Here is a 21,991-nt window from a genome sequence, read left to right on the forward strand (position 1 = left end):
CAAAATTGTTCTTTTTGGGTCTAGGGGCCACAGACAGTTTGTCCAACGACCCATATGCACTGAATTTAAGCCCCAGTACACTGTGAAGACAGTAAAGCATGGTGCAAAAATCATGTTATGGGGATGTTTCTCATACTGTGGTGTTGGGCCTATTTATCGCATACCAGGGATCATGGATCACTTTCAATACATCAAAATACTTGAAGAGGTCATGTTGCCTTATGCTGAAGAGGAAATGCCTTTGAAATGGGTCTTTCAACAAAACAATGACCCAAAACACACCAGCACGCGAGCAAAGTCTTGGTTCCAGATGAACCAGATTGATGTTATGGAGTGGCCAGCCCAATCCCAGGACCTCAGTCCCAATGAACACTTGTGGGCTGAAATCAGAAATGCTGTTTTTGAGGCAAACCCCAGTAATGCAGAGAAATTGTGGAATGTAGTTCAATGGTCCTGGGCTGGAATACCTGTTGACAGGTGCCAGGAGTTGGTTGACTCCATGCAACACAGATGTGAAGCAGTTCTCATAAATAATGGTTATGCAACTAAATATTAGTGCAGTGATTCAAAGTAAAGAAAACCCTTGAGACATTTTTTCAGTTTATACAGTACATGTTTGAGTTTGTAAAGAAAAATGCAAATATTGCTATTTTTTTGAACAGCCTAATATTCCTTTTTCTTCACTTTCTGTAAAGGTAGAACACAAACTTCTCAATTTTGGTCATGTTTTGATTTGGAATTGAATGTGCAGTGTTCCCAATGCATTGATATTATGGAACTAAAAGCTATTCTAAGGATTTTGAGGATTATTCACTTTTTTTTTTTTTTAAACACACTGCTATTATTCTGAACACAACTGTACACCTTATTAGGGAGATGAAAAGGCGAGGCCATACAGATTAATTTAGGAGGCTGTAAGTAAAAGTAAGTAGTAATTCTGTAAGTATTAATGCATGCACAGCCATGAGGCCTACATATATCATGTAGTAACATTGTTATGCTGTCCCCTATCCAGGAAGTCAATATAACCCTATATTGGTTAAATGGCTCAATAATTCCAGACAAATACTTATGAAGTCAAATAAACCGCTTTTTTTTTTATATACAAAGAAGGCAAATTCCCCAGGGTATGAAGGCAGAAACAGAAAATTCACATGGTGATTGATTGTGTCAATGTGAACCCCGGAAATAAATTGACTAGAGCTAATTAACTCAGAAGGTTGCTCTTGCATATTTAATGTTTTATGTCAAGTGCAAATAACCACAAAAGCATTTGGAAGATTTCCACTAGATATTCACTCCGACTGACCTCATGTAGACAGGTGTACTGGACATGGTAAGGAGCAACCGTCTCCTCTCCTTTGATCTCAACACTTATGTGCATCCGGATGGCTCCTGACACAGCAGACTTATCAGTTCTCTTGTCTGTCAGATAAAGGTAAGACATACAGTACATGCTTCCTTAGTGGGTTGACAACTGTTCTATCTACCATAGACAAGCACTTCAATTATCTGTTTCTTGTTCTGTTATCTCTGTGTGATTTGCTGCTCCTTTCATCCATCTCTAATTCTACATCGTCTTTTCTCTTATCTTGAAACTCACCCAGGTTGTACCAAACGTCCATCTCCCCGCTCAGAGTCCGGACTTCGATGATGGTTTGCCCCAGGAAGTCATCGCTCTCGCGTTTGAACCTCTGTTTTACACGCGACTTGATGTCGTCATCCTCGTCCCACACGCGGACCTTGATGCGGTCAGACGAATTGTGGCATTCACTGGATGAGGCAGAGACAGAAATGGTTGGCAAACCGAAGAAGTCAACAACTGGGATGCAGAGGAACAAATTGGTGGGGGAAACAAGGGAAATACACTAATTTCTAAGTACAGGATGGTTCTCCAGTCTTTCAAAAACATAAAAAATTAAGTTTCTTGAATTCATTTTCTGAGATATAACACTAAATTAGAGCACTACACCGCCCATTATAGTGACATAAATGTTTCCATTATACTCACAAGTGGAAGTTTTCATCCCAGACAGGGTTGAGGTTTCCATAGATGGTCTTGGTTCTCTTCTTGGTCTTCCCAACTTGAACAGTTACATAAGGGTCACTGGAGCCTGTTTTGTCTTTAGCCTGCAGGCCCTGAGCACATACCACTAAGGGAGGGACAAGAGACATAGGGATGTTAAAATAAAAGACCTACACAGGTATTTGACTAATACTTATAACATTATTACAACAAGAAAAAAACAACAACACTATTACCAGACAGCTTGAGATCTATATCACACACAACATGTCAGTTTTATTTCTGTGAACCAAAATGACAAATCCCAAATGTATCTCAATGGGCTTTACAATCTGTATGTATATACGTAACAAATTGCACCCTTAACTTACCGATGATGTTGATCTTCGCTGACCATTTGGACGTCCCATCAAGCACGCTCTGCTTGATTTGTTTCATTTGTGCGCCGTGTGTTGTTTTGTCGAGAGCGAACACTTCCAGGATTAGCTCAAAGATTTCTGGTTTGTTCCTCTCTCTGATCTTCATGCGGTCCTTTAGTACCATGATGATGTTCTGGGTACGGTCCTCCGCCCCGTGCTTGGAGCTCTTCTCTGCAGCTCCTGATGAGACAGATGAATTAAGAGAAGGATATAGGAAGAAGAAGTTTATGATGTAAAATACATCCAAGGCCATACGGTGCAAGCATCTTATCTCCTGTTTCCCTGCAATCCATCTCTTTAAAGCTAAATGCCAAGTTAAATTAACATCGGATCAATTTTGAAAGTCTTTGACATTTCTTGGCCAACGATCAAACCCCAAACCTCACAATCTTATGGCAGAAACTGTATCCACTTCTGGTCAGGAAAAAGTAGATAGTCAGAGAGTAAAAGACCAACAGATGTTGTTGGCATCAAGATCTTATGAGACTCTTTGGAGACAGCACAACGATGAATTATGCATTGCATAGGCTGACCCCAAAATCAGTATAGGAATTGGATAAGTCACCCCGTGTGGAGCTGAATTAGTCAAAGCAGTATGGATGCAAAGGCTATGAGTAGAAGAGAGAGAGGATAGGCAGGGGTATGACAGCACATTACTCAGGAGATAAATTGGAAAGGAAAAGGGAGGAGAATGTGAGAGTGGATAGAGGACAAGGATAATGGGATGTCAATCGGGCAGAAGGATACAGAGGAGGAGCTAAAATAGGTTTTGGGTTTGTGTGGACGGCTGGGTGTGTGTATAAATAAAAGTAAATGCATATGTTTAAAAGTGTAAAAGTGTATGTGTGTGTGTTTGTGTGTGTGTGGTCCTTACTCTGCAGACAGTCAGCATTGAGCAAATCCTGGCACTTATCGTGGCATTTAACGCCACACTCAGAGCAGCGCATGCCTTGTCGAGCAATGCCCCAAAGCAGCCCCTCGCATTCGTAGCAGTAGGTGGGGGTGGTGGCTGTCCACACCTCAAAGTTATGTGGAGTAGTGGAGGAGATGGGGTAGATCAGAGCCTGCAGGGTCTTTTTATAAACATGACTTTTCTGCAAAGTGCATACAGGAGAGAAATGTGAGTTTGATACCAGCAGTGATTAAAGGTTGGAACATCCTGAATAGAATTGTGAAGGGAAGAGGAAACCCACCAGCTCTTCATTGCCGAGAGTGGTGGAAGCCATGGCGGACGTGATTCCAGCCTTACGAGAGTTCTGCACGAGAGACTGGAAACAAGAAGGCAAACAGAAAAGTGTTTGTTGAAATGTGAACAACACTGTGGACTTGAGATTTATATTTGATTTAGTGATAAACATATTTGTAGGGGAAGAACAAGCACTCACCATGATGCCTGATGCCTGATAAGTGCATGCAGCCATGAAACAGAGGAGAGGAGAGAGAGACAAATTGTAAAACAAACAATGTATTGTGGCAATTTCAAACAACGAGCTATACTAGTATGTATGATGCATTGTGTGTATATGTGTAAGCCACTATGCATCGGAAATGTATACTCTATCCTCCAGAAGAGAACATTGATTAATTACTGTAATTACATTAACCCCATAGATATGCAAGCCTTTAACTTATTTATCAACAAATCAAGCATATGACACAGCTGTGGAAGGGAAATCAACATAAGTAACCTTTCTCAGTATAATCACTATGGATCATAGAAAAAGGGAATGCTGGGAAGTACAGAAAATACAGGAAGAGAGATGAGTGTTTTAGAGTAAACTAAGATTCAGTGAAACCAATAATGTTTGCGACAGAAATGATTCCAGGGCACCCCATAGGAGCAGCCCACAATATTGGTGTAAATTATTGCTTGTATGTGTGTCAATGTTTGTTTCTCACCAGATCTCTGACAAGAGGAATGGCTTTCCTCTTGCGAAGGTCCGGCATGCTGTCAATACTGTAGAGTGCACCTCCCATTCTTAACAAGAAAGATATGAACCATTATACGCACATATACATATGTTTATCAACATTTACAGTAGATACAATAATTCTATCATCAAAATGTCTCACTACAAAATCATCTTTTTTATTACTAGGGAGCAGATGTAGTTCCCTCTGTCGTTGCTTCTAATGCTACTCTAGTCAAGGACTTTACTGGAGAGTTTAATAATTACGCAGACTGCCTCATCTCAAATACTAGGAAGAACACTCCATGCACCTGGGTACAATTGCTGTGTTTCTATTTGGCTAACTTAACATTTATTCTGTATGCAGGCTGAGTTCCATTCGGCAGTCTGCCTCATCTACAAATGACATGCCAGCTAAGTCAGGGCAGCCCACTGCCGTTCAATACTCACTGGCCAAATGCCATGAGCTGAATGACCCTGTGGGTCAGAACGAAATAGAACGGAGGATTTCCCCGGACTAAAGAAGGACATTTTTTTTATCTAAAGTGACGATGGCAAGTTTCCATGATGATCTGAGGATAATTTTAATTGTGTTTCATTCATGGAGCTATTGCATTAGCTTGACTAATACACTTTGTGATGTATAATGTGTTCCATTTAGGATAAAGTCTATTACTTTAAAAACTGACAGCAGACACTTACCCTCCTTTACCAAACCACAGAGAGTTTGAGGTCTCTCCTCGAGCCTGAGAGAGACAAAGAAGGAATTTCAGATGAAGAAACAAGCAACCTTAAGTCCCTGCATTCTTTTCTAGTGTTCATTTTCTTTATGAATGAGGCCACAGTTTAGTTATCTGTTTGTGAAATTGCTTTATTGGGCTGTTCAAATCTAAATTAAAGTTATTGCATTAGTGGTCAAAACTCTTACATGAGCAATAGGTCTGCTCAAGAATCTCTGAAATGCCTCACACAATTTGTACAACTTGTAAATAAAGCTGAAGAAATCTGCCAAGCAATGTGATCCATAGGTATTTTTAAATCAAATGTGTCTTTGAAGAATCTAATGCAGTGCAGCTTTAATTAGACTGGATGACATCTGTTGCAAGACACAACAGAAAAGTTCAATCAATTTCATCAATAAATTGTTGTGAAGATGAGTGAGGATAGTGAAAGTGCCTATTTTCACACAGTGAGGAATTCAACAAGACATCCGTCGCATTTCCTTCTTTCTCTCAGGCATCCAATTAGGTTGTACCTACCTGTCAGCATGCTCCAATGATGGCCGAGCAAAGTGCATGCGAGTGTCACTATGGCAATAACATGAAACTGAAAAGAAAACAAAGTGGGTTTCGGCACAAAAAAAAAGACAAACGAAGGGAAGCCAAATGTACAAAAACGCAACGTGACACACAGCAACATAAACATCGAAGACAGTGATTAATTCTCTGCACAACTGAATTCAAAGGTAATGAATAGCAACATAAGATGTGAATAAAATATGCAAGTGAAAACTAACTGATCAGGCAAAGCTTAATGTGTACAAATCAAGCAGTTTGGAGTTAGAGTGGTTTGTTGCTGCAGCCAAACAAAACAAAGTTGGCTGTCTTTCAAGCAGTATTTTTATTTTACCAAAACCAAAAGTAGCAATCATAGAATATGAAACACGTCTGCTTGCTGGTGTCTAGCAAAAAAACACTTAAAATAAAACTCAAGAACTTACTCTATGTACCCTGTCTTGCGCATAAATAATGCACCACACATTCATATTTCAAAGACTTGGTAGAAACTTTTAGAGTCTTTTGAATGTGGGGTATATCTTTTAGATTACAGGGTGGAGCTAAATCAGGCCTGCAGCTCTGGGATTTGTACTGGACTGTTGTGGAGCACTGGACTAGAATTTGGATTGAGGGTCGGTGTTCAAACCAGTGATCTTACCTCCCGAAGCTGTTCTAAGACTTTGTTGTAGAGCCTTAGCCAGTTCTCTTTGGCTCTGACTGCTGGATCCACTGGTTCTTTGGGCTCCTCTATGACTGGAGGACTAAAACAAAAAACAGCAAAAATGTTGTTTGGTCTATTTTTGTTGAGCAGTTCATTGATCTAAATCCTTCTCTCCTACCTCTCAGGTGGCATCTCTTCTTCCTCTACTGGCGTAGCCGGCCTACTCTCTTCAAAATGCTCCTCTGTCTCTTCCATGGGGAGTGTGTCCTCTGGCTGAGCAGGGGGCGTCCTGGCCTCCTTTTCCGACATCATTTTCTCTTCTGGCCATGGCTCTTCCTCCAGCTGGGGAGCCTGGTCCTCAGGGGCAGCTGCCTGTGTGGAGGCAGGACCATTGAGATGGGATTGAGGCTGCCCTGAGGATGGGGTCTGTTGGGAGGAAGGACCCATGGCGGTCGAGGGTGGCTGGGAGGCTGAGTTAGCCATGGTGGCTGGATGGGATGGAGGGACAACGCTGGCTACAGCAGAATGGGGTTGTTGAGATACAGATGAGGCTGGAGGGTGAGACTGGGCAGGCGGTGCGGTGGGAACAGAAGACAGGAAAGTAGATGCTAAGCCTGTGACTGCAGCTGTTAGAGGTTTGGCCATTGAGAAGAAGGAAGTGGCAGACGGGGCTGGCTGTGGCTGAGGCTGTGTTTGAGGCTGGGGCTGTTTAAGTGGTTGGGCTGTTGGTTGACCAGAGGGGGGCTGTCCTGATGGGGCCATGCCAGGTGGATGAGACTGGTTGGATGTTTGGTTGGGGGGTTGAGTAGGGGGCTGCTGTTGGTGTAAGGATGGCTGTTTTTCCAGAGGAGGTCTGGAACAGGGTACATCCAGAGTTGTGGGGGCTGTTGACGTTGGGGTGGGGGTAAATGGAGGCTCCAGGTCCTCACTGAGGGTCCCGTCCAAGTTGTACAAATCCTCATCATCGTACATCATCTCCTCATCCTCATAGAGGCCCTCCTCTTCTCCCTCATACAGTCCTCCGTCATCCTCCTCGTACAGAGCTGCCTCCTCTCCTCCATCTTTGCAGTAACCGCCCTCATCACTGTACGCCCCCTGGGTCTCATCAGGGTCCCAGTCTGGAGAACCTTTACTGTAGCTAACCGAGGAGTGGCAGGAGTGGTAAGAGTCGTTCTCGTCGTAAGGGTCCCTCTCTCCATACTCAACGCCATAGTCCTCCTCGCTGAGCTGACTGCTGCACCGACTCAGCTCTGCAGATGATGCATAGCTCCCAGAGGGACTAAAAAGAAGAGAAGAGAAAACAGAAACAGAGTTGAGACGCAAGACGGCCACATGCCCAGGAGAGATGAATTAAATCACTTTAAAGGGACACAGTTTTATATTTGACATAAGGGCAATTTTATTTCAGTTTATTATTGCATGTATACGTGTACACACATTAAACGGTTCACCCTCCATTTATGAACAGTAGTGTCAACAAAATGCTTACAGAGCACTTTATTAGAGCACTCAGTTGCCTGTAGACTTTGAACTCTATCGGACAGTTCCACTAAAAACCTTTTCGACATGTCTTAGGGTGGCCGGGAATAATGCTGATGGCTAATCGATGAAAGGCACTGGGGATACAAGAGCACCAGACAAGCAGCGAGAAATAGAGCAGAACAGAAAGGTGAAAGGCCTCCAGAAAGCTGACAAAAGAAAAAGAACAAGCATCCAGAAATGCAGCAAACAGGGAAAAGGTATTTATATGTCTTGATAAATAGGCCTGTTTAAAACAGAATAGAGGCACCGAGATAAAGTAGGATGAATCAGTGAACTTTGTAAAGTGTCTTTGAGTGTTCTAAAAAGTGTTACAAAAATAAAATGCAATACTATTATCATTATAATGGGGGAAGGGAGATAAAGAAGGGAGGGAGTGATGAGCACAGAGACAAAACAAAAGAAGAGAGAGAAAGGAGGGAGGGAATGTAGAGTGCTGAGAGGAAAGAAATGAACAAGAATGGGCGGGGGTGTGGGGAGGTTGCCATGTCCAATACACTCACACAAGCAGCTAATCTTATGTATTGACCATTAGATGCCAGTTGAATAATTCATTAAGCAAGATGTGGAGGGATGCATAGTTTCATTTTCAGTCTGTGAGAAATATGTCAATTCAAGCTGAGAAATGGAACAGTATTATAAACAACTCTAAAAGAGAAATAGCGTTTGGTCTGTATGTTCATTCACTAATAGGCTTTTTGACATGTCAGTAGAAAAAGTGCATGTATAAATAATACAATTAATTATGGCTGAATTCCATTTAGCTGCTTCAGTTTCAGTTTCCTGGTCTTGTGCATGCAGACTCACTAACATGGCTTACTGGCACACTAGAAGAGAACAAAGCTATTGTTAATGTTATTAACAACACCTGTATTTTTCCTACTATGACAAGCCAATATGCCTCCTTTGAAAAGAGCCTAGCACCAAACCAAACACCACCACTAATACTAACAGTCAAGTATTATCTTTACCTTTAACGTGAAACTAGCCATCATGACTTTTACATTTAGTTTAACAATTAGTTCATTATTGTTTAGTCAATCAGCAGAATGAATCAATTATAATGTTGGTACTATTTGGAAATCTTTTGTTTATGGTGCAATACAAGTGGACAACATGAAAAAAAGTAATGAGTAATGATGATACCGCAGAAAAAAAAGTAGGGGAGCTAGACACAGACAACCCAGAACAAAAGCAAAACAGCAGCAACTATTACAACTACAAACACTACAACAACCAAAACGGTGTGTGTGTGTGTGTGTGTGTGTGTGTGTGTGTGTGTGTGTGTGTGTGTGTGTGTGTGTGTGTGTGTGTGTGTGCTCTTGGAGGGCATTTCTGGCTGGTCCCCAAGGACAAACCGGGACAGATCAGGTCAGTACAGCTGGGTCTGTTTATGTTTGTTATGTTACATATATGTATATGGGTCCGAGGAGCAGCTTTTTGTTAGGAATTGAGGGTCAGATCAGGTCCTCTTACCGAAGCTGTCCCAAACCAGCCCAGTTTGCTGTGGTTTTCTGTTTTAAATCATTGTGAATTGAATGAGAGTTGGACTGTTGGTTGGCTAAAACAAGCCATTTGAAGCCAACTTGTGCACTAAATTGTGATGCACATTTTTTACAAGTTTGTAAACCAAACAAACACTAACGCGGGCACACACCTGACAGTCCTCTGATGTTGGTAGTCGAGGTCGTGGCTGTTGCCAGAGCGCGGGTAGGAGAAGCTTCTGGAGCTGCGGTGCTGGTGGCTGATGGGATACTGGTGGACAGAGGCGTTGGGCTGGGATGTGCTGTAGTAGGGAGGGGGGACGCTGTTACTGGTTTCACTGCGATAGTCGCTGTCCCTGTCGTCCACAGCGCTGTCTGGGTCTTCATCTGCACATGCATATGGCAAGAGAAAAAAATTCATCAGGCTTTTTGATATTGTCCACATAGAGTGCAGTAATAGGAGAAAAGAACGTCATCAAAGGGCTGATCCTAATTGACGACTTGTCATGTAGCACAGAGATAAGAGGCTTTAATCAGCACTGAACCATTCTTTTAGTACCATGGTAATTAAAGATAAAATATATGAAATGGCACCACTACTGAACTCTTATCAGACCCATTCAGGTCATTCAGAGTGCATCCATACATGAAGCACATGATGAACATCATCTGCAGCTTCCTTCTCATTCTCATCATCATAACTGAACATAAATCTAATCCTGCTCACTAAGGAGATGCTTTATTTTTCTGTGGTGTCTATAGATCATATATAACATCCCAGAGGGAGGTAATGAGAGACTTTAACAGTGCTGAATCGGTCAAAAGCAAAACCAGCATCTATTAATCATTCATCATTGTCCATCATCGCCTCTCCCACTCCGATGAAGGTGGGTGTGCACCGCTTACACCTCATCGTCATATGTCTGGGTGTGTAAACACTAATTAAAGGCATCAAACTGTGTTTCTCACTTCAACCGTGTCGCCACATGTCTGTCTGTCTTTTTCTCTCTCACTTCATCAGCTCATCATCTATTATTTCATCTATCTGTGTAACCAGAGATGCAAATGCAGAGTCTCTGCATTTGTGTGGGTGAGTCTGACAGACACTTATGTAAGACGATCTGCTAATCACAGCAAGAGAGAAAGAGAAAGACGGGGAGGGAGAGAGATAGTGACACACACCGTCTTTTTTGCATTTATTTAATATATGTATATATCTATGTAAAACAGGTTTCTATGTGCAGTATGGACAGTACAGTCCATATGTACTTGGAAATTTGCATATTTTTCAGTATTGTGGCTCTGCTCTGCAGAACATTGGATTTTAAAATTAAACAATGACTGGTGTTTAAGGTTAGGTTCACCCAAACTACTCTGGATAATCCACAGACCTCTCTATTTTTCATCGGAACTACTTTCTACCAAATAATTGTCCCTACACTGTTATTCTGTTTATCCAATCTACTTGTAAATGGAAGATTAAAGTCACTACTTTAACCTTAAACTGTTTCACAAACCTTATGTGATGGTTTACAGAACCAAATCAATTAAAAAGAATGTGATTCCCCAGATACTTTTGGACCGCACTGTATGAACAGTATGTATTGCTTACTTACTTTGTTGGTCTCCCCATAGACTCCAGTTACCTGCAATGAACAGGAGAGTGTCAGTATTGATTATGAATTGCACTGAGTTCCAAAGATGAACATGCATTCACACAATTAAAAGTTTGCAGATGGAGAAGGTAAATGGAAAGAGAACACAGAGGGAGTGCTGAGGCTCCAAGTCTTTACACCTGCACCAGACAGCTGGCTCAGCAGGCTCGGCAGACGGGGTCAATAGTGGAAACACAGCAGCATCCTGGAGGAGCTCATCTCCAGACATCCGATACCACTATTGATCTTTTACAGCGCAGCAATCTTTTCCCCTCTAACACACAACAACCCGTGTGTGGTAACAAGCATAATGCACACGATGAGCTTAAGCAATCTAATCACATCTCAACAGCTAAACATATAAATCTCTTGTTCAGCACAAACAAATGACTAGTTTGTACCCACAGTGATTGGTTACTTACAGCACTGGGTTCCTGGTACACGTAGCGGGCGTTCCTGCTCCTCCTGGTAAGAATAATGGAGTCAGACAAATTTTTAAAAAACTGTATGACATTCTGAAAGTATTTTGCCTACAGACAGGAAGTGGAGAACATGTAATGTTGGATTTGTCTTCCCCCATTAATCATGTTCCTTAAATGTAAGGATATGCTGGGGTACTAAATCAAATGGGGTAACAGCTTACATCTTGGTCCCTCATGGCATTGAGCTGCTCCAGTTTTTTAGCCCAGTATCGTGCCTCATCCTCAGGGATATCTAAAAAAACAAAAAAACAAGACAAACTCAGGTCGCAATAAAACCCTAGTGGAGTTTTACCCATGTAGGCTGTTAAAATATTTTTGCCTAAAAACTGTAGACAACAAAGTAATCTAAAACCACCCATTTGCTAATATTATTTGACCCAGATACTTTGGCCTATAAGAACACAGTGTCATTGAAAATTGGACTTTTCATTTACAGCCTTAAAGCCAAACTGCTATAAATAGGTCAGGTTCACAAACTGAGGACTCATGTGTACAATATCGACCAGAGGAAAAGGAAACAGTAAGAAAATGACACCTAATCAATGTTAAGAGGAACACAGCTTGATCACTGAGAAGGAAAGGACACAAACCCTCTCCCCGGCACACATACACACAGACAGCCTTGAATACATCTTCTAATTAATAAGTCAGGGATTATTGGTGGTATATCAATCACTGTTTGCTGTGAAAATATACAGACAGACAACATTTATGTTAGTTATCTTCTGCTTCCCTCATGGTCTGATGATTTCCTATACTTTCATATTCTCATTTTCTCTCACCTATTGACAGTTTATGACTTTGATGTGAATATTGATTTCTCACCGAGAGGCAGTTCAAAGCGTGTGTCGAGCAGCACCAGGTGGAGAGTGGGCTCTTTGGTGCCACAGATCTCGTTATCAGTCATGATGACCTGAGAGTCAAGTGTGAGCCACTCCCCCGGCCCTTCCTGCATGTAGGAAAACATTTTGCTGCTGTGGCACAAACAACATGCTGTACAAATAAATGTGCATGATGAAAACATGTCCAACCAGCATGAATGAGTCTCTTCAGTACAGAGGTTTCAAATACAGTATTTGTCATGTGGTGCTGGTGGTTGGTGGCAAACCTCATTTGACTGTCGGATGCTCCGGAGGGGAATCCACACGGTGCCGACCATGGTGTCCCAGATTAACCCTTTGTTCCACACCTCTACTGTCAGACCCAGGTCCAAGCGGTTAATTTCGCTGGATAGGAAGAGAAAGATAAGCAGGAAAGTTAAAATTCAAGATAAACCGTAATAAAACACATTTAAAGACAGCTTTGGAATACATTTACTCAACTACTACACATAAGTGCATTTTTAGGGTACTTGTACTTTACGTGCCTATTTCTATTTTATGCACATACTAATTCTACTCCACTACATTTCAGAAGGAAATATTGCACTTTTTTACTTTACATTTATTTGACAGCTGCATATCATCAACTAATACAGTGCATTAAAAGATTAAACCTGTGGTTCAAAACAGCTAAGTTTAGAGAAAAGTAAAAAGAAAATATGCACATTTTTGTATCAGAACTTTACATCTTTCAGTTTTTTTCTGTTTGTATTCCCCCCCCCTCTGATTTAGCTTGTGACCTTGTGGAGGGGGTATGGAACCACTGGACTAAACCACCAAACTGCATACAAAGTATTTAAAACTATTGTATATAAATTATTCACAGGGACAATTTTTCTGCATTTTCAGTACTTTTATTAATACTTGAGTAACAATACTTTTTACTCCACTAGGAGTTTGAACCTATGGTTTGAACCAAGAACTTTGACTTGGTAATGGAATATTTTTTTACATTGTTGCACTGGTGCTTTTGAGTAAAAAATCTCAGTACTTCTTCTACTACTTTTTAAAGACAAATGCTAAACACACACAGGCACTCATACACACAAAAGATGCACTGTAATTTCTTGTGGGCTTCACTGTGACAAATATAAGACACATGTCTGTGGGAGCAAGCCTTAGAGAATTTAACATAAAACATTTAAAAGACTGCAGGAAGCAGGACAGATAGACAGAAAGAAAAGCGAGAACGAGAGCGGGGGATGAATAAAGAGAGGGAAGAGGAAGAGTGCGATGAAGGCAGTGGAGGAGGTGATTGTATCGCATGCCTGAAGGGAGAGAGTCGGAACGTTAATTAAGAAATAGAGGTACTGGATTTCCCATCGCAGTGGTGACTCCTTTTAGGAAACGTGCCTGTTTGATACATGGCAGTGACTCACAGGGTACAGTCATTTAAAGGCAGTTTGAAGGAGGGGACGAGGCAATCTCTGCAGCCCAAATATTACATAACACCGCTTCACTGATGCAACCCCAGTAAAATGCTCAACGCCTCCAAACATCATACAAATGCACAGGACTCCTCAGTCAGCCTGCCTTCCGCATCCCACATGCTAAACAATTCTCACTATTCATCGCCCATATGCTGCTGCACTGTCAATACCACACTGGTATTCTCTCTGCATGCCAAATACTCTGTGTTGTATAATGTAATTGCAACAAACTATTGTTCCAATATTTAGCGAAACACAAGCTCAAACAAACTCATTTAAAAGTGGAAAATGCTGCTAATGATGCCTGGAGAGCGGTAGGAGGGAAGGGGAGGGAAGAGGGTGTATGGAGGGGAAAGTAAGGTGGAGATGGAAAGAGGAGGCAGAGGGGCAGAGTAGATGAAGATCAAGGAGCCGCGTTTAGGAGAAGTGACACAGGAGAGGAAGCGAGGCTGGGAGGGAGCCAAGGTGGAGAAAGAGGATGAGAGGGGCAGAAGTGTCGAGGGAGAGCAGATGAAAAAGAGGATGAGACGGTTGTTGGAGGCCGAGGTGCGGATGCAGAGAGGAAGCGCTGCGTGAAACAATTCAGGGATGAAGGGCACTTAGGATGGAGAAGTGAAAAAGAGGGGAGGGAGGTGGGCTGATAGAAAGTGACAGAGATTTTAAAAAACAAAACACAAAAGCACTCAAGCAGCTGAAGTGGAGAACGGATGAGAGGATGAAACAAGCAAGCAGAGGAAAGAGCAAGGGAGAGGGAGAAACTGAAGGAGAAGTTTTGAGGGACTCACAACATGAAGTCTTGCTCCCAGCTGGGCAAGTTGCTCCTGACAGCAATGGTTGTGCTCTTCACATTTTGTACCTTTAGAGTCACATAAGTGTTGAACTTCTCTGTTAAGGAGAGACAGGTGAAGAAGGGATGCGTTACAACAAAACGCCTCTGCATTAGTAAATAACAAGGTAGGCCCTGTTTTGTTCTCTACAAAGTAACTGACCTCCCATCCCTTCATTTCCATTAATGGCTTCAGCATGTAATCTGTTCTCAGTCTGCTTAAAGATTTATGTCACATAACAGCAAGTCTCTCCCTCTTTCTATTTCCGGATCCCTGGTCTTACCTTGGGGTCCATCCAGCTTGGCTTTCTTCACTGTGGACACACAGAGAGGGACAAAGTCACACACAGGAACACCATCTGCTTTCACTTCTGAACGCTCCTGCATCCTCTTTTTTTGACTTTTACACAGTGAACGGGAAACGATGCTTGTGATCAATTAAAACAATGTCTGTAAATGATACTACATTGAATGGAAATTACTGTAAAAAAAAACACTATGTTGACTAAGAATTTGAATACATCTGAGACATATTTGCCAATCACCACTCACTGGTAGTGGGTAAAGAGTGTTGACGCAGAAAACTGAAATTGCAACTATGCAGATTTGGACTAAGTGCTCTGCCTTGTGGCCATAAGGTGCAGACATGTTGGCATGGAGTGTGGTGGCAAAACATAGAAACACACAGGGCTGAAAAATACATGGGCAGCTTTCCCGCTGTGCTTCACCAGTGTGGGACACAGAAACAGAGAGTACAGTACACCTACAGGCAAAAAAAAGAACCATATTGCATGGATTAATCAGATGGTCAAAATTTTTCCATTAATAACATGTTAGGGTTGCACAATATTAGGAAAACATCTACTTTAGATCTACTTACTTACTTATCTACTTACTTTGACTAATATTACAATTTTTATATGATTCACGATATTGGAGGGAATGATCATTTTTGTATCATTATTCTTATTTTCATTGAAAAATGTATTTAAAAAAAAAAGTATTGAAGTGTGATTTTTTTGGAGGATCTGTTCCAAACAAAGATTTTTTTCTTTAGTCTGTAGGATACGATTTTTAGGCCGGGACGTCTCTGCAGCATCACAATACTTAATTAGGAATGGTTTGAGATATATATATATATATATATATATAAAATATTGCGCCCCCTGCAATTTGGATATTGCACTAGTTCATATTGCGATATCGATAAAATTGCGCAGCCCTAAACACAGGATTGCAGTAACACAATTCAAATGAAGCTCAAGTAACCGCACCTGCACCTTTATTAATTCACAAATGATCTCACAATATTCTCTGCAGACCATGCACACCAGATACGAGTTGGTCACCATAGTAACCAACTTAAAATTGCCCTGAGTCAGTAAGGCACTTGTTTCTATTCCTCACTACTTTTCCTTTGTGTTTCTTTCATGAAACTCAAACTTAAGCTAAATGTGAAGCTTAAGTGCCATGCTGTTACATCAGCAGGCACAGACGCACACACACGCACTCAACTGCAGTGACTCATTCACATGCACCAATGAAGCGATTGCAAACAGCAATGAAAATATCTCCGCTTCCAATTCATACCTCACCAACTGTAACATCAACATGTGCAACACCCATAAGCTACATGTAAACGCATACATCTGTGGGTTTGCATCTTAATTTAAGGTCAAGATCAACACAGCTGTAGCTGAAAGCTCACTGTAAATGTTAAAAGAAAATGACGTAATGCAATACAATGAATAAATGAAGACAAGAAAGGAGCCAAACTATGTTGTCAGCAGTCCTTTACCTTTTTTTAGGCGGGCCACATTAGAGCCTGCTTTGTCCTGTGTTTTAGGGTCAACACTAAAGCAGCCCTGGAAATATATCAGTAAGTGAAGATCAATGTAAAAGGAATTGGATTTTCGACAGTGGAAAGCTGAAGCTTTATAATACCACACAATCATAAATCTCTCTGACAGAATGAGTTAGGATGAGAAATGTCCACAAGCCCCACAAACAATATTTTATCACAATTGCATGTATCTAAGCAGAAAGGGCAACACCAACACATACATACAAATACTGTACATGCAAGTGCCTATAACTCACAAGCAATAGGCCTGTGGCAGGATGTAACATTGGATAAATCTCCTGAAACATAGGGTGTGGGTAAATGGCCTCGATTCAGAAAACGAGGTCAAAGCTATATCAATCAATAACCATCTGTCTTAAAGGAGATAACACATCAACATTTGCTTGGTTTTTTATTCTTTAATCAGAAGATGCACAGCACAATCTGCAAGGCTCGACAGTAGGTTTTGTGTAACCCCACAGAATTCATTCAGGAAGTACCTCTGACACAGCAGACTCTGACTTATGGGAACTAAGCAGATTGCCAGGAAAACAGAGACTCGACAGGGGATCAAGCAAACCCTTAACCATGAACTCTCAGAGAATGTAAAGTAGGGAGTGGGTGAGCTGACATCAGCCATCCAAAGACAAAATGAGGGCTGACATGATTCAGGTGGACAGCGCCTTATTCTGAAGGATCACACAGATCTGCAGTAGTCCCTGCAACTGCTGACAGAGATATTACGCTCCGAGATCTTGTGTCCAAATCAAGACAGGGCAAAAAGTAGACTTAAAAAATATGTGGTATAGCTGAAGGAAAAAAATGCCAAGTTTTTCAGAGTTAATCTGTATCTGTGTCTGAATTCTGCTTTGTCGGCAGATGCTCCAAAGAAATGCTGCCTGTTCAAGAGGCGCAAAGTACGGTGGAGGCTAGAAATAGCTCCAGTCAGGTAAGCATGAATGATGTAACAGGAACAGAAAGAGGGCTCTCTGCCAAGTCTCGTAGTCCACGACATTGACAGTCGCAGCCGGTGTTTATGAATGAATACTGCTCAGGGCCTTAATGACACCTGGGACTGACTCAGTGCAGGGACAGACAGTGGGTGGACCTGGCGGGACCAGATGAAGTGGGGTAGCATCCATTATGGGCCTGACATAAAAGGTGACTTTGAAACCCCCTTAAAGTTAATTTTGTCCCCACATAATTCCCATTTTCCAATCTATGACAAATGTCTTGAGCTTAAACATATCTCTACACACTTTTATCTCACTGACCAGTGCTTGATCAGATTTGGAGCATAAAGGATTAGTTGGTTAATAGACAGAAAAATAACCTGCAAATGTTTTGATAATCAATATGTCTTTTTTTTTTTAAGTATAATGACAAATATTCTGTGGTTTCATCTACTCCAACATGACTTTTTTATGTTTCTTGTGGTCAAAACTAACACTAAACGTTAGTGTTAGTTAATAGTTTGTGGTCAAACACTAAATATTACTAAATCATCGTTGGGTTTTTGGATGTTGGTCTAACAAAACAAGCCATTTTAAGATATCACCTCAGGTTTTTGGCAATATTATTGGAATTAGGGCTGCAGCGAATAATTACTATTATTGATAATCTGCCAATCCTTTTCTCTATGAATTGATTAGTCATTGGGTCTAGAAAATGTCAGCCAATGGTTAAAAAAAGCACCCATCACAATATCATAAAGACCAAGGTCACGTCTTCAAATGTCTTGTTTTGTCCAACCAAAAGTCCAAAACCTAAAGAAATTCAATTTAGTGTCTGGCAAAAAAAAGCTAAGAAATTCTCAAATAAAAAAAACAAGAAGCCAATTCTTCAGGAAGCTAGAATACAATAACTGGCATTTGTGATTAAATTATTTATTAAAATCAAATAATAAATGATCACTATAGCTGCACATTTTAATTTTCTTTGGCTTATACTTGAGTAATGAACCAATCGTTTCAGCTATTGTGGATTTACCATTTTCTGACATCTCGTAGACCAACAAATAAGTCTAATCAATTGAGAATTATTGACAATGTAATCAATAATTAAAATCAAGTCATATGACGACAAATTGTCCAACAAAACCTTCCCAAATGTCATTCCTGTCTGTTCCAGATTGAGTTAACACAACACTCTTGTAATTTCGACAAAGTTGTTTTTGCAATTTTGATTCAACCCCTGTGTGTCCAACAAAAGGACCACAAAATGCGTTTTAGAGGGGTCCCCTCTTTCTCAGCTTGGGCCTGATAACTGCGCCCTGGATGTGTGAAGCTGGAGGTGGTGTTACTTGATTATGAGCAATCACAGATGCTTATTCATCGCACTGAGAGACAACAGCGTCAGCATCAGGAGCTTTCAGCGAGCCTGGTAAGAGGAGGTGACGCATCGCTTTAGGGAAAACGTCGAGAAGTGACGAGCATCACCAGTCGACTAGTATTCCCTCACGACTACAGCGGAGCGGCAAAGCGGCGGTGCGGCGACAGCAGCAGCGGCAGGGGCTTTTCCCCGTCCTCCTCCACCGCCTTTGACTGCCCACGCACGAATGACCAGAGCGAATGACACACACACACACACGCCGCAACAGTACCCACCGGGAGAGGAAACAGCGTTTCTCCTCCTCCATGTAGACATTTATAGAAATTCAAAGAGCTTCTGGTAGCCTACTATTAACAGTCACGAATAATGGGTCTTTGCTGTCAGAACTCATTCACACAATGCATCTTTATTTGAGTAAATTAAAGACATGTCATTCTGCAACAGTGCCGGTAAAAGTAGCCTATCCCAGTGGCATCCCCCACTATAAACGTGCTGTGTTCCCGTTAACCATATAGGCTACACCGTGTGATTTATGACTGATCAGCACAAACCCTCCGGTGCTCCGGCTACACAGACTTTTCCACGGAGCTGACAGCCCGCAGGCTCTGTCAGACAACTGGTGCAGCTGTACCGCGAGCAAATGATAGTCAATAACATCAAACAAAAAAGGTTTTATTACCCTTTTAATTCCCTATCTTACCTCCCACACATAGCAGGGACATCTCTGATAGCGGCGTGAGGGTCCCCGGCTGTCCTCTACTGAGGGCTCCGTGATTTGTTTGGCCAGTCCGTTTGTCTCTTGGTTACAAAAAAAAAAACTCAAACCGCCAAACTGTTACCCTAAATGGTAACGAAAACCAGCTAGCATCATGTCAGAAGCGCTCGTCTCTTTCTCAGCGGAGCTTTTGGCAGGACAAGACACACAGCGAGTGAATTCCTCGCCCCCCTCCTCATTCCTCCTCTGCATTGCCTCGGCTCTCCTCCGCTGCTCCTCCTGCGCGCACAGCCATCTTGTTTCAGAAGCAGCACTCACCGCGCGTGGACAGCTCCCCCGCGCCGCCCTGACGTCACGGTTGATGAGTAGCAGGCGGAGAAGGGGCTCGCGGTGGTTTGAACGGAGGAGACGGGATGGGCCTGGCCGTGTAATGCACTCAATGATGTCGGCGAGGAATTTCATTCATTGTTTTTTAACGTTACACGCCATTTTAAAAAAAGTTGTCTTTTTTTTTTTTTTTTTTTTTTTTTTTTTTTTTTAAATAGGCTGCCTTCTATTTTAACCACATTTAAAATGTATTGATTTTGTTTTGTTTTATTGCAGTTGCCAAGTAGCCTACTCTGGCACGCTCTTCAATCCATTCATATTTTCATTTTAACACCTTTATCAGGGCTAAAGACAGGATTTACAGTTGTTATATGCTAATACTCACGAATCCCATTCACCTGCTTTTTTCTAATTAAGCTGCCTTTTTATTTCCCATATGACAGTTTATATCTTCATTCAAAGCCTTACCCTATACCGGGGAAAAAATTATAGTGGGGTGGTGAATCCTTTATGTCCTGTACTTCCGGTTGATCTGAAGGGGAATATAATCCAAATACTGGAATCAGCCAATGTGAGCCAATTTTTTCAATTAAAGAATGGAAATGTCCCCCCACCTCCCTGATTCCGTGAAGAAAACACAGAGAACATGATCTCGCTGTTCTTAGTGCCATCTATGGCCCTGATAATAAAAATAGAAAAAGGGAAACACATCGTCATGTGATAGTCAATTGATGCTTCATAAAGAATATCTATTTGATATTGGTGCACACATGCTGTGTAGGCCTATTGTCCAATGTCTTTACAATTTAGGTTTTGGTTTGATGAATTATCAGAACCCAAAGTTGATCTCGTATTAAAAGTAGATCATTTACTAAAATCTCATCTTCACACACACACACACACACACACACACACACACACACACACACACACACACACACACACACACACACACACACACACACACACACACACACACACACACACACACACACACACACACACACACACACACACACACACACACCTAAAGCCTGGAGTAGCCTGAAGTTGGTCTTCTCTGTTTATGCCTTGCTCAAATACATGGGGAAGTAGGGCTACTTAGACAGTTTTGTGTTATTAAGAGAGATATTTACTCACAAAATACTGTAGTTTCTTACAAAAAGCCTATTATCAATTACACCGTCATGGAAATGATCAGATACATATAAGGAAAATATTATTTGTTGTGCTGCACAAAGTAATTTGTTTGCTCAAAAGGTAATTTGTAATGCCATTTTACATGCAGAGCCTTCTATTGAAGAGTTGCTTTATCTGATTCTATTATTATTATTAGTATTATATTTGTGTTAAGTCAACTAAAATGTTGTGCCTCAAAGAACCAGCAGTTAACTTTTAACAGCAGCTGCAATACATCTTGTCATTCCCACATGCTTCATACAAAGATACCTGGACTCACATAAACACCTGGACACTTGAACTGCTCTCAACTAATAATTTATGGTAAATTTCTTTTTATGGCCAAAGGTTTTATTGTTATTATCATTGTTATTATTGTTATTATTGTTATCTTTATACTGTCTTCTTTCTCTTCATACTGTATTTTGCTGAAAACTGATGCGGGAGTCATCCCAAAAGGATTAATAAAGACAGGTCTAAGTCTCTGAGTAAGAACACCATCATCAATCCTCTCCCAAGAAAACAAGAGCAGCCCAATGGCACGTTACAGCGATTACATCTGCTGCTCACTAGCCAGCACAGTGGACCCATCACAGTTTGCCTACCGTCCCAACCGATCAACAGAAGCTGCCGTAGCACACATCCTCCACACAGCCTTATCTTACCTGGAAAAAAGGAAGCAATAGAGATTGTAGTTAATTGACTACAGTTTAGCATGTAACACCAAAGTTCCCAACGGACTAGTCACAAAGCTTAAGGACCTGGGAATAAACATCTTACTATGCAATAAGCCTAAAGTCTGCCTGATTAGGGTAATGTGGTTGTGGGCCGTATACCGTAGATGCTAAACACCCAAAGTCCAGACTGCGATGGACAGGTTTTAAACTGTCCTCAATGAGTATAGTTAAAATGGGGACTAATAATAATATATACTTTATTAATCCCACACTCTGTTATTATACACACATTACAATAAGGCCTGAATTACACACACATGCTCAGTGCC

At 41.4% G+C, this 21,991-nt stretch overlaps 1 protein-coding gene across 2 annotated transcripts in view; it reads right to left on the reverse strand.

The window, feature by feature from the left end:
- LOC116698942 (protein unc-13 homolog A) overlaps positions 1 to 19,920 on the reverse strand; it is a 32,799-nt gene extending 12,879 nt beyond the window's left edge. For both annotated transcript variants that reach the window (XM_032531216.1, XM_032531217.1), the window contains exons 1-20: positions 19,465 to 19,920; positions 14,875 to 14,904; positions 14,550 to 14,649; positions 12,562 to 12,679; positions 12,279 to 12,402; positions 11,615 to 11,685; positions 11,394 to 11,436; positions 10,933 to 10,962; positions 9,490 to 9,703; positions 6,472 to 7,572; positions 6,291 to 6,393; positions 5,058 to 5,101; positions 4,345 to 4,423; positions 3,831 to 3,845; positions 3,639 to 3,713; positions 3,320 to 3,539; positions 2,398 to 2,625; positions 2,012 to 2,153; positions 1,604 to 1,773; positions 1,310 to 1,425 (exon numbers count right to left, since the gene is read on the reverse strand). In XM_032531216.1, the coding sequence (XP_032387107.1) occupies positions 1,310 to 1,425; positions 1,604 to 1,773; positions 2,012 to 2,153; positions 2,398 to 2,625; positions 3,320 to 3,539; positions 3,639 to 3,713; positions 3,831 to 3,845; positions 4,345 to 4,423; positions 5,058 to 5,101; positions 6,291 to 6,393; positions 6,472 to 7,572; positions 9,490 to 9,703; positions 10,933 to 10,962; positions 11,394 to 11,436; positions 11,615 to 11,685; positions 12,279 to 12,402; positions 12,562 to 12,679; positions 14,550 to 14,649; positions 14,875 to 14,904; positions 19,465 to 19,486 (3,045 nt within the window). In that variant the 5' untranslated portion in view covers positions 19,487 to 19,920. The remainder of the gene's footprint in view (positions 1 to 1,309; positions 1,426 to 1,603; positions 1,774 to 2,011; positions 2,154 to 2,397; positions 2,626 to 3,319; positions 3,540 to 3,638; positions 3,714 to 3,830; positions 3,846 to 4,344; positions 4,424 to 5,057; positions 5,102 to 6,290; positions 6,394 to 6,471; positions 7,573 to 9,489; positions 9,704 to 10,932; positions 10,963 to 11,393; positions 11,437 to 11,614; positions 11,686 to 12,278; positions 12,403 to 12,561; positions 12,680 to 14,549; positions 14,650 to 14,874; positions 14,905 to 19,464) is intronic.
- Between the last annotated feature and the right edge of the window lie 2,071 nt (positions 19,921 to 21,991).

Source organism: Etheostoma spectabile, chromosome 12 (assembly GCF_008692095.1).
Source record: "Etheostoma spectabile isolate EspeVRDwgs_2016 chromosome 12, UIUC_Espe_1.0, whole genome shotgun sequence".
NCBI lineage: Eukaryota > Metazoa > Chordata > Actinopteri > Perciformes > Percidae > Etheostoma > Etheostoma spectabile.